The 12,414-nt window shown below is 44.4% G+C and overlaps 1 protein-coding gene across 4 annotated transcripts in view; it reads left to right on the forward strand.

Annotated features, from left to right (window-relative positions):
- The window catches only part of LOC149863123 (calcium-activated potassium channel subunit beta-2), a 252,574-nt gene extending 243,955 nt beyond the window's left edge, over positions 1–8,619 (forward strand). For all 4 annotated transcript variants that reach the window (XM_090054443.1, XM_090054446.1, XM_090054445.1 and 1 more), the window contains exon 5: positions 6,291–8,619. In XM_090054443.1, coding sequence (XP_089910569.1) covers positions 6,291–6,575 — 285 coding nt within the window. In that variant the 3' untranslated portion in view covers positions 6,576–8,619. The remainder of the gene's footprint in view (positions 1–6,290) is intronic.
- The last annotated feature ends 3,795 nt before the right edge of the window (positions 8,620–12,414 follow it).

Genomic DNA, 12,414 nt, shown 5'->3' on the forward strand with positions numbered 1-12,414 from the left:
AGACCCTATGAGGACAGGCAACGGGACCTGAACCTGTTCAGCCTCCAGAAGAGAAGGCTGAGGGGGGATCTTGTGGCCTGTTACAAACTAGTCAGGGGGGGATCAGCAGGCATTGGGGGAGTCCCTGTTCCCCCGAGCACCGCCAGGAGTGACCAGGAATAACAGTCACAAGCTGGCAGAGGGGAGATTCAGACTAGACATCAGGAGGCGCGACTTCACAGTCAGGGCGGCTAGGGTCTGGAACCGGCTTCCAAGAGAAGTGGTGCTGGCTCCTACCCTGGGGGTCTTTAAGAGGAGGTTAGATGCTCATCTTGCTGTGGTCGTTTGACCCCAGTACTCTTTCGTGCCATGGCAGGGGGTCGGACTAGATGATCTGCTCAGGTCCCTTCCGACCCTAGAAACTATGAGAGGCAGGCAAGGATAACTGATGGGAATTCCCTGCTGCTAGCCCTGACACGCTGCCAGATCCACTCAACAGGTTGGGGAGTGGCCCTGTGCACCAAGCAGGGGAAGCACAGAGGAGTGACTGTTTGCTCCACCTGGGTGCGAGGTGCCACTTTCTTTCCACCTCCTCGTGTACTGGAGATCCACCTCCCCTACTCTCCCCCCTTAAAAATGCCTAGCTGTCTCACTGACCCCAACCCTTGCTGACAGCACAGCGGAAGACGCTGTGCTTGCGTTCCAGCAGGTCGGCGCAAGCGACCTTCAAAAGGTCAGCAGAAACCGTCCTAACCTTTCCATCCCAGTGAATATCACATGCACGCGCACACACGCACGTGGACATACAGAGCAGCATCTGCCGCTGCTCTCCCCTCTCTCTCTCTCTCTCTCTGACTCCGATTGAGGAAAACAGGCTTTGATTTTAAATAACGATTAATCCATAAGACCTGCTATCTGAAATAGCTGCCTTCCCGAAAGGTTAGGAATGGAATAGCTGCAATTTATATTGAGATATATAACGCGCTCCTGTCAGCGTCTGATCAGAATCAACAGGAAGCAAATGGGTGTCGATTGGAGCTATTTTAATCCCCCCAGGAAAGCACAGAGCTTCTTTTTTTTCATGCCTTTTTGTGGCTCTCCCATGCATATTTTATCTTTAGCCTTTTAAGACTATTGCCCAACCCCATGTCAGTACTACAACCAAAGCAGCTTAAATGCCTTAGCTGCTGCACTGCCTTTCCTCAGCTGTTGACTGCCAGCAGCCTCTAGGGAGAGTAAATAGGATCAACAGCCTCTTGTATTCAAATGATTGAGGGATTTGGTTATGCCGTGGAGCAGCAATATTTAAAGTCGTTGCAAGAGCCTGATTTGGGGCTCATGTTCCACGACGTCAATTGTTTTTATTCCAAGGTGGTTACCAATTTATACTTATAAATACCATACGGATCAGGCCCTGTCTCTCAGTCACCCCTGTTATATGCTGTAACGTTATATAGAAACGCTAATGAGAGCTGGTGGATACCCTCCAAAAGTTCAGTTACCTCCACATACTGGAGAGGGAAGCATTAATAGGACAGTTGAGCCACCAGTACAGGATGCCGCTCTCTTCTGAGTTGAGCCACATCTAGGGGCAGTATTTTCTCAATTTCCCTGGCATGTTTGAAAATGTATAGCATGGGCGGCTATACATTTTAGCAGGCATACCACAGATTAGCTCCCTCCCGATGAGTGCGGCTCGAATCCCCTCCCCCTGCCCGAACGGGTGCTGGTCTTTCTGCTCCCTGCCCTGTGTTCCCTTTCAATCCGAACATTTGGACTGGAAACCTGCAGGTTTTCTCCATAGACACCCAGTGCGCACATTTTGCAGCCAAGTTGCCAAGATCACAAGAACTGCTTTTTGTAATGCTCTGTCAAGATGCCCGGCCTCTGACGCGCTCCTTAAGTCAGATGCACAGCCATTCAAAATAAAGAAGTAGGAACGGTCAACCCTAATATATTTTTCTAAATTTGAAAAAAAGACAGTTTAGATTTATTTTGGGGCCACTTCATATTATGCTTGAGCGACTAGCATAGGTGTCTCCGGCCATACCTGCATGATAAACTCATAACCCAGAAGGATGCCACGAGTCTGTCACTGCAACAGTTTAAAACTTAACCCACACAGGTGCTTTAGGAAGTTGGCATTTGACTGGCGATTATAAACCACCCAGGGACTCTGAGATAATGGGCACTGGTAACTATCTGGCTGCCAGGAGTTTAGGATTGCTGACTGGAGCAGGCAGACAAGGTTCTTTGGGTAGATGTGATATCTTTTATTAGGCCAACTAAACAGATGGAAAAAATGTCCTTTGCAAGCTTTCAGGCACAAACACCCTTCTCCAGAAGTTTAAAATAACTGCCACTGCACGCCACTTAGCACCTGGATAACAGACCCAAATGACTCATCTGTTGTGTAAAGAGCCCTAGCATAGGTCAAGGTTTTCTTAGTAAGAGCAGCCTGAGCTGATTGGTAGCATATCTCACTGCCTTACAGGATGGTATTTGAATCGTCTTGCCACTGGCAGTTTAGTCCACATTGGTAGTACTCAAAAGTTTTGGTCCCACGGGCCAGATGATTAGCACAGGGCTGATCGCTGGGCTAGATTGGGTCCCATGCACCAGGATCAGGCCCCACCTGGACTCAGCTTGCCCCATGTATCAGGATCAAGCTCTGTGCTACCTCCATGTGCAAGGATTGGGCCCCAGATAACTGAGATCTTACCCTGAGTCCTTCATCACCCCCACCCAGTCTCAAGTGCCACAGTCAGGCCCTGCACTGCCCCCACCCAGCCCCAGGTGCTGGGATCAGGCCCCACACTGCCCTGTGTACTCGATCTAGTATGCAGCCCATGCTAACCAGGCCACAACTCTGGAAATTTGGCAGCAGATGAGTGATCTCACCATTCCCCTGCAGCCAAATTTTCAGATCCTTGGGAAGGCCCAGGGGCTGGATGACACAGCTCTGGGGCTGGAATTGGCCCAGCTGCCAGGGGTTGAGCACCCCTTGTCTAGGTTCGGAGATCTGGTGACCCTGGTACCAACAGACTTAATAGACTTGGCACACAAAGTCTGATTGTTGCACTACAGACTGGAACAGCTAATCATTTAGGCATTATTTAACGGTTCAATCCATAACAGAGGTAATATATTTTCTTTAAAAAGAAGGGGAATCTTTTCTATTTACTGAGCAACAATCAAACGCAACTCAACCCAGCCCCTCTCCTCCCTTTCCATAACCAGAATCCAGCCTAGCAACTTCAGTTCATTCATTCCCGGGCAGCTCATTTACCCTGTATTCATCCAGGAGAGCTGGGAAAGCTGCAGCTGAGCCCTAACTGAGAACAAAGAATTGGCCTTTGACTGAAGTGACTGTTAACCTTTAAGGGGATACATAGGTACCATACGGTCTGGCTCCATTTCTAGGCAGGAGGAGGATGTTTTAGCACAATATTGGAAGTGTGCGAACACCCAATATCGAGAAACATTTTTGCGGGTGGTCCAAAGGACTCGTGGCATTATCAGAAACCATGAGACAGGTATAAAAATCACAATTTGCTTTGAAAAGCAATGAAGTCAGGGCTCTTTGGTCTTTACCTCCTGTGTTTTGAGCTTTTACACTGTATTCCGACCAAACTGGCCATCTTTTCTCTGCATCCATGACAGCACAAACTTTCTACTTCTCAAAATGAATGCAGATATCTTACCCAGTCCCAGGAGTCCAGCAGCTGAGACTTGAAGGGGAAAAATGTGCAGGGCTTGCAACAAAATTAGAAACACTGGGATGTGATTGCCACTTAAAACACTGGAATATAATTCAGAAAAAAGAAAATTGAGGATGAACCTTATGGAAAAGCTTCCTTAAAGTGCAATCTATTAGATCAGAATTCTGCTAGGATCTGTTAGCAACTGGAAGAAGCCTCATGGCTTTGAACATGTACAACAGGGCTGGACAAAGTGCTAGAGAATATACTTGAGGGAACAATCCTGCACCGGTAGGAAGATGGCTGAGATATGACCTCCTTGGTATTTTCCATCTGTAATTTCTATAGCTCTATGAAATATTCATAATGGAAACGCTGACATGCTGTACCCTTAGTGCTCCAGTCTGTGAATGCCATCCAATCTCTCTGCTGCACATGAAATCATAATCTTAGCTAATAAATGCCTCAATGAATCGATCAAATCTTGTTATGAGGTTTATCTTTTGATCATTATTAGGGCTACAATTTTGCAGCAGTGGGCTATGAAAAGGCACAGCCAGGCCATGGAAAGGAACAGAAGAAGTTTATAAAATATATACATTAAAAAATATGAAGAGTCACGGGTCACCTTATTTTAATCAAAACATTGTCATCTTTTGTAAAACTCATTTGCCATCAGTAAATTACCTAAAACTACAACTTCTCTCCCAGTGCAGGTTCAGCTGTGCAGCAATGTAACAGTGAGAGCAGAGCAATGAGGGGTACTATGATTTATGATTGCCTTCAGATTTTGGCCAACCACTGAGTCTACAGGATGTAATCCAGCACATTTTCCTCCGGATCCCTATCAGTGCTTGCATAGAGGGCTTAGATTCCCACCTGGCAATGTAATGCCTGCTCATTCCTTTCTAATGTCCCCACTGTGCCTAAGTATCTGAAATGGAGAAAAAGAGCAGAAGAGCCCTAATAATAATCAAAAGATTAACTTCTGCAAGGGTAGTAGATTCCCAGCTATACTGAGACACCCAAGAGAATCCTTACACAGTACAGTCCAACCATACAAAGGCACATAAAATGTAAGCATCTGCATGCTAAATCTTGTTAAATCATTCCACGTGCCCTCAGAGTGTCTCAGAGTTATGCCACTTCAGGTGAGGGTTATGCTACTTAGTTTGCGTGAAGGTAACTTCAGTCTGCTCCCCGGAGATAAACAGTGGCGATGCATAGGGGTGCACATGCACCCCCTGAGAGCCCTGGGGCACCCCCTGACCAGCCACGCTTGCCGCTTAGGCGACAGGCAGGGGACGCAGGCAGGAGCACCAGTAACCCCCCGCAAGTGCTGGCCAGGGAGCGGAAGTGCCACGGGGGCCCCCAACTCCCCCCAGTCACTGACTGGTCACTGGGGGGGGGCATATGCCCCCCCTGACTAAGGCGGCACCAGTTGCCCATGGAGATAAAACAAGCAATTTGCAGTCCTTCAGAATTGAGGATACGCTGTTCCCAGCCCCCAACCGCTTTTGTCTCTGGAGCAAAGACAGAACGCAGGTATCCTGGCCCCTAGGCCTGCCCTTGTTCACCAGCCCTCCAGTGGCAAGACAGAGCTGTGCAGGCAAGAAATGGTATTAATCCTTAATATGCAACTGCTCACAGCTTGTTCAAACTTTAACACCCCTTATCATTGCCCAGATTTAGTATGATCTAAGTGCAATGTGTAGCTTCACCCTGTTTGAGGTTTTGTCCATGACATGGCTATGCTACCTACCATCGAGCCAGCCAGCTCCCAGCACACAGGAACAAACGTAGTCTGGGAGTTTCAGAATTTAAGCAGATTAGGTACCCAACTTCTGTTAAGAAAACCTGGTCTGTGGAGGACAGCAAAAACTGAGTTAAGCAACAACACAGGAAAGCAATCTAGTTCAGTGATCTTTAACAGACAGCTGAACCGATTCTACGGAAAATCTTGGGGATTCTTCAAAGTAGGCCCTGAAATCAAATGGCAACTTGTTGTAGGCAGCTGCTCCAAAGACAGAACAGCTAGCCTTGTGCTTAAAGCAGAGGACTGGGAATCGAAAAATCGGTTTTCTAATCCCAGACTACTTGTGCGGCCTTAGGCCAGTCATTCAAAGGCAAGGTTATAAAAGGAATATAAATAAGAGGAGGAAAATTGGAGGCAGAATCATCCAGCCAGAATTATTAGCTCCATTATTTACAAGGAAAGTCTGACTGCTGGTTTGCCTATACAGTGGGGCAGTTCGCTATCTAAATACTCGAATATTCACCCACATTTCACTGCAGGTTCAAAACTGAGGTACTCTGTCTCTTCGTTTCAGTTTCTTCATGTGTAAAACGACAATAATATAATACACTTACTAACCTCAAAAGATTTCCGGATTAATCAATTCATGTCTATCCTGCACTTTGAGGTCCTCAGATGGAAGGTGCTATAGAGTACTGAGCATGATTTTAATTGGGACTGCGACTGTTATATTAGCCTAACCATTTGCCTCATTGCATTGTAAAGGCACAAGCAGCAAGAAATTGCCTGAAATAGTGAAGGAAAGATGATATGTGGCTGGAGAGATACAGTTTTTCCTTTTCCTTTCGTTCCAGTGCTCCTACATACCTAAGTGTGGCAAGAATTATGAAGAGTCCATGTCACTCGTGAACGTTGTAATGGAAAACTTCAGGAAGTACCAACGCTTCTCGTGTTTTTACGACCCAGAAGGCATTCAAAAGAACGTGATATTAACCAAACTTTACAGTTCCAATGTGCTGTTCCACTCACTTTTCTGGCCTACATGCATGATGATTGGCGGGATTGCTATCGTTGCCATGGTAAAGCTGACTCAATATCTTTCTCTCCTCTGTGAAAGAATCCAAAGGATCAATAGATAAAAGCAAAAACTTCTCTGAGATTTATTTACAGCTAAAATACTGTTTTTTCATTCTTCACCAAAGAACCTTAAGTTTGTAATGTGCAAGTCTGTTATAAGTTCCTTAATATATTCTTATAAGTAGAGCAATAATGCAAAAGCTGTTCTATATGCAAACATGATGTTACTATTATGCAGACAAGAGAAAAAAAAAATTACCATTTGTGTTGATGGTCTATATGATTTGGTTTTATGCTGGAGCTAGTATTTTTCTTTTCTACAGCCAAAATAGGGCTCGGTGTCACCATTTGCCAAGTTTTATGAACACGTCAGCATTTCAGTGTAAACTCATTCTGGGGAAAAATTCACCTTTCTAGGCCAGGTAGCAAAAGGCCTATGCATCGGATAAGTACCATTTATACCTTACGACATGCAGCGGACGGATCCTTTGTTTGGGGGGCGTCTAAAGGTATAGAATTGACTGAAGGAGGAGGGTTTAGGGTAAGTGTATTTGGAGGAAAGACTAGAGTATTAACACCATAATAATGGGACTTAATGGTGTGTTGTGCTAGCTTTCCCCTTTGGGGAAGTAAATCTCTCCCTCCTGTGTTTTAGATCTTTTGCAAAATCAAAATGGATAGTCTTTTTTTGGTTGGTTGTTTTGCAATATGTTTTCCTCATGCCTTAGCATCATCTACAGAAGCTACAGCCAAAAAAAAATCAAATTCAACCAATTTCATTTTTTACACCAAGCTGAGCCCTATTGGTGCAGATGGGACCAGAACACCTTATGTAAAGGTTTATTACGCATTTGTCTTGCATTTGCTACCATATCACTGTAAAGGGGGGGAAAAAACAAAACACAATCAGCTATTTTTTCATTTTTTACTTCCAACTATTTTAGATTTTTTTACTTGATATATATATAAATATATATCTATATATATATATAAAAGACAAAAGCTATATACTATATAGTTGTGTATTGTAACTTAATTCTGTTTACTTTTCGTTCTGTTGTTTGTTTTTACTGACTGGAAAGTGAGCAGTACAACTCCTGTATTCATCAAAAGCCTGGCTACAATCATAATATTGGAGAGCTGGAACATAGGATGTTATCCCACGTTCATGATGTTGTTTTGGTCAAAGGTCTCTATTGCTGTGACACTTGGTTTGAAAAGTATCTTGTCCACTTCGCTAGATAGACTAATTGAATTGTTAGGTGATGATCATAACGCTTCTGGAAATCTTGTCTGATCTCTACTCAAAATGCAGTGGCGGCTGAAGTGACTGTCATTTTAAGAGGTCCCACTGTAGTGCGAGTTATTCAAGACATTGAAATTCAGACAAATATGTTGTCCTATCTGTCATGTGTTTACCATGGGGACGTCGCGGGTGTAATTCTGCACGCACAGTGTCAGTGTCCTCTGCATAACTGATTTCCATTTCCCTAGTCACAAATTTCTCTCTTGTGTTATACTTTCAAGACGGTTTCAAAGCCTCCTACTTAGCACTTAACCTGAAGGACAAATTTGACGCTATCTCTGTGATCAACCCATGGACTTCACAGCAGGGTATTTGTTGAAAAAACTAATTGCAGGTCTACGCCAAACAAAAAAAAGTCTCCTTCCCCACCCACCAAAAAGAACAAAATTAAGTCTTCTGTCCAGATCATTCATATATAAGTATCTTTTCCCATGATATCATTTTAAAGTATTAAAAAAAATTGCAAATCATACCAATATAATCTGAGCTGGCAACTGAATCCGCAGCCGAGGAATTAACCTGCAATCTTGTATTCCATAGTATGACTTTTGTTAGGCAAATAGACTTCTGGGGGCTGGGGAGGGGCTGCAATCAGGGCTCCAGAAATGTGTAATAAAAACGATTCAATTAAATCTTCCAGATTTCAATACCTTTTGCATTCAGAACTGACTTGCTTCAGCAAATTTTGCTTTGTAGCTTCTTTTTTTTCCTTTTTTTTTTTGGTCAGAAAGCCAAGTTTGCCAACCATCTGTAATCTAACAGAAAGTCTGTAAAAAGTCTCTTTGTAAATTCAGTGTATTTAGCTGTCTGAGAGTTTTGTACAGTCCTTCATCATTTGTATCCAAGTAAGTTCCCCATTAATTAGGCTGGCAATAACAGAGTCCCTCACGAGCTTCAAGAAGATTCTGCTTAAATTTAAAAGAGCTTGCCACCCCCGCAATTTTCTATATGCATAGAAAACGTGATTGATGTCTCATTCTCTCTTGCTAGAAAGTTTCCCTCTAAGATGGATAGAGATTGCAGTCTGTTGCCAAGGGGAATATGCAGAGATGTAACTGGACATTTGAGCGTCCGGGGTGATGGTGGTGCACACAGCATCGGCGATGTGCTGGCAGCGCCTGGGCTGGCAGCACATCTGCTGCTCTTTCTGGGTCACCACCAGGGTCGGTGCTTGGCACGGGTGCCCCATTTGCCCCCCTTCATTACAGTACCGGTAATCCAAAATGATCTTAAGGATCCTATGGAAAAACAGGCAGAGGAATGCTTATGTCTGTGCATTATCTCGCTTTTATTGTAGACACCCCAAGAGAGGGCAAGGAGAAGCATGTACTCCTGAAGTGGAGAGCTGCAAAAGTAGCCAGAGAGAGCTCCATTGCATCTGAGCAAAAGGAGCATTGGCATTGCTACAGGCAAGAGCAGGCAGGACCCAACAATACCCAACAGTTGAGGAACAGATTCAGACCATGCTGAGACAGCTTGTTCGGTCCAAACTGGAAGGAAGGGCCATATTAGGGAGATGGTTGGTCAAGAAAAGAGCCCAAGATTGGGAGCCAAGAAGACTAGGTTCTCCTTACAGCTCTGCTAAAGATATCCCAGGCAAGTCCCTTTTCCATTTTGCTACAGTTTCCTTAGATAAGGTACACCACTTGCAGTCCCTCGTGTACAGAGAAGTGCTTGCACACTTATACGAATGCGCAGAAGACTATACAGTATAACTGCGAACGGTTATTATTATGCAAGCATAATATGAAAGGGTTTGCAAACCATGAAGGAAACTAGGCCAAAGCCCTGACTGCATATAAAGGAAAGGCATCATGACACATTTTAAAATGGAGCATGGCCGGGCAGACTCATGTGGCGTATTCATCCATCTGAAGGTTGATGCTTTCCTCCTAAGTAAAAAGGGGTGATCTGTAATGAGCCGCTTAAGCAGTCCTCTGTGTCACTGAATACCTTCAGTGGGGCTCTGTATACCATAGGAAGACTCCACCTGTTTAGATTTCAATCGTCACAAATTAAAAAAAAAAAAAATTATGGAAGACCTTATCTACCAAAGAGCTGTAATAACAGAGATGGTTCGTCAAGAAACACCTGACACTAATGTTGGCCATGTACGTGCTGATTTACATGGCCAGTGATCAAATAGCTCCTCAGTTGCGCACGTGACATTTTAGGGGCTGTGTTTGTGCATTTTCTTTCGAGTGACAGGAAAGCTGATTATGCTTGACATTTGCACATCAAACGCTGTTTTCGACATGTTGTGCCATAAACATTTTACCAGCGCTCCTGTGGGTGAAACATCTCAACTCTGTTGCAGTCTATAATCATTTTTGTTGACATTAGCGGAGAGATCTGTGGGATAGCAAAATACCTGGAGTAATTGCATGAAGGGTAGTAAAACAATAATTTAAAGGGAATACTCAGCCTGATCACTGGTACAGTTAACCCCCTACTGTAGTGTTAGCATTTCAGATACAGCGTAGACAGCTCCTGCTGTCCCAGGGAGGAGACGGATTTTAAATGGGATGGTTGCCTAAGCAAAAGCTCAGAAATATTCAATTCTTTCTCTACCACCACTTCTATACCTCATATTCTTCTCTCATTCCTTTCACACGAGGAGGGAGAGGAATCTCTGTGGGCAGATCGGATCAGCTGGGGAGAAACATCCCCAGTGACCTTCTATGTCGCTTCATCGTAACGATAGAGCTAAGGATATGCTTCATGCAGAGCTAGGACTCTGAGCTTCTCTCCCAGGTCCTTCCCTGACTCAGACAAATCACTTCACCTCTCTGTGTGTGGGGACAGGGCTGGGGTGAACACTGAGTGCTCATAAAGCTCTTTGACCTTGAACCGAAGAGTGCACTATGAAGACACAAAGAACAGATTTACAAGAATATTGAGGTGCCCAAAGACACAGGTTGACATCTAGACAGAGGTTTAACACACAAAGCCAGTCTATATCCATAAGAAAAGAGACATTTGGCGCATGTTGACTTGTTTAAAAATGACAGAACCCAGTCTAAGATTTGTCCCCTGCCATCACCAAAGGGTTCACAAATCGCCTGGGTGAGTTAGGAACCTAACTCCCATTGGCTTTCGATGTTCTTTATTAAGTTATTTATTTCTATGCTTGAACCTGAGCCCAGCTTCAGTAATTCTCCAGAACACCTTAACTTCCCTTTGGCGTGCTATAGCGTTACTGGTCGCTACAGTAGATAACTGGAGTATAAAGTGACCTGGCACTCCCTTACGTGCTGCTGGCTACCAAAATAGGCATGCTAGTTCTATGGATCACCCAGACACAGACGGCACATCCTCATTTCTTTGTTTGTTGGATGCATATGCCCTGAAGTAAAGAGTGCAGCAATCAAGCTCTTGAAAGTAAGGCGCATCTGCAAACAGCTTACATACAGTGGGGACTAAAAACATTCCTGCCCTGCTGAAAAAAATGTGAGTGCCATCCTCCACGTATCTAGTGGTATGGAGCAGTTCCCAGACCTGGAAACACTAATGGTTAGCAAAGCTCTTAGAAGTAACGAAAAGCCGGCATTACTTTTTGGTATGCGGTCTGGAGACCAAACACCTACAGTCAAATGTGCAAAAGGACTAACACCCTCCCAACCCTTGCAATGAACAAGAGGAAACACACTCATGACACTGCAGACTCGGTACTGCAAATTGTTATACTGAAAATGAAGGGCTTGCTAACAAAGGTCAAATACAGACATTACACTTTTATAAGGGCTTCTATACACGTGCAGGGAGGCTGCTCTGACATGCTCTAATTACACTACGTCTAATTACCACGCTCCCGCAGACTCCAGCATCATGCGTATCAGTGTCCCTGTGCTGAAAAATAGCAGCGGGGTGCTTTTCAAAGTGCCCCGCCACCATTTTTCACCATGGGGGCACTGATACATGTAACACTCCAAGTGCTTTTAATTAGCATGGCTGCACCAATTAAAGCCCTCCCCCTCCCCGCCTCCCGGAGCATGTCTATAAACGCCCTAAGTGATCGAAAACTGGTCTATACCGGTAACAGAGGTTTAGCACACAAAGCCAGTCTATATCCATAAGAAAAGAGACATTTGGTGCATGTAGACTTGTTTAAAAATGACAGAACCCAGTCTAAGATTTGTCCCCTGCCATCACCAAAGGGCAAATGTGTGTTCTGTTCACTGCTGATCTAAACTACGCTGCTAACAGAAAACCGCCTAACTTAGATTGATTCCACCTCTGGCTTTTTGAATGTCTGTACCGAGCCATAGTCCATAATAACTTCAGTACATGCAGAATCGTTTCTGTACTGATATTCCAGCTATATCATGCAATATTAAGTCAGGCTGGCTCAGGCTTCTCTGGGGAATATGTAGTCCTAATTATTTCAAAATGTAGGCTGATCTAGTAAGGCAAATTCCTAAATTCCAGTGGGCTTTTTTGGTGTCTCTTCCCTGAGGATCACAAACTGTTTTTAAATGTAAGCTAAAAAGTTTCACAACCCCACGAGAGCAGAAATGTCACATGGGTAAGTGGAGGCTCTGAGCACTTTAACCGTGTGAACAAAATCACCAAGAGGAGGGCAGTTGCTCCTCAGT

This window comes from Crocodylus siamensis, chromosome 6 (assembly GCF_052110815.1).
Source record: "Crocodylus siamensis isolate JL-2025a chromosome 6, ASM5211081v1, whole genome shotgun sequence".
Classification (NCBI taxonomy): domain Eukaryota; kingdom Metazoa; phylum Chordata; order Crocodylia; family Crocodylidae; genus Crocodylus; species Crocodylus siamensis.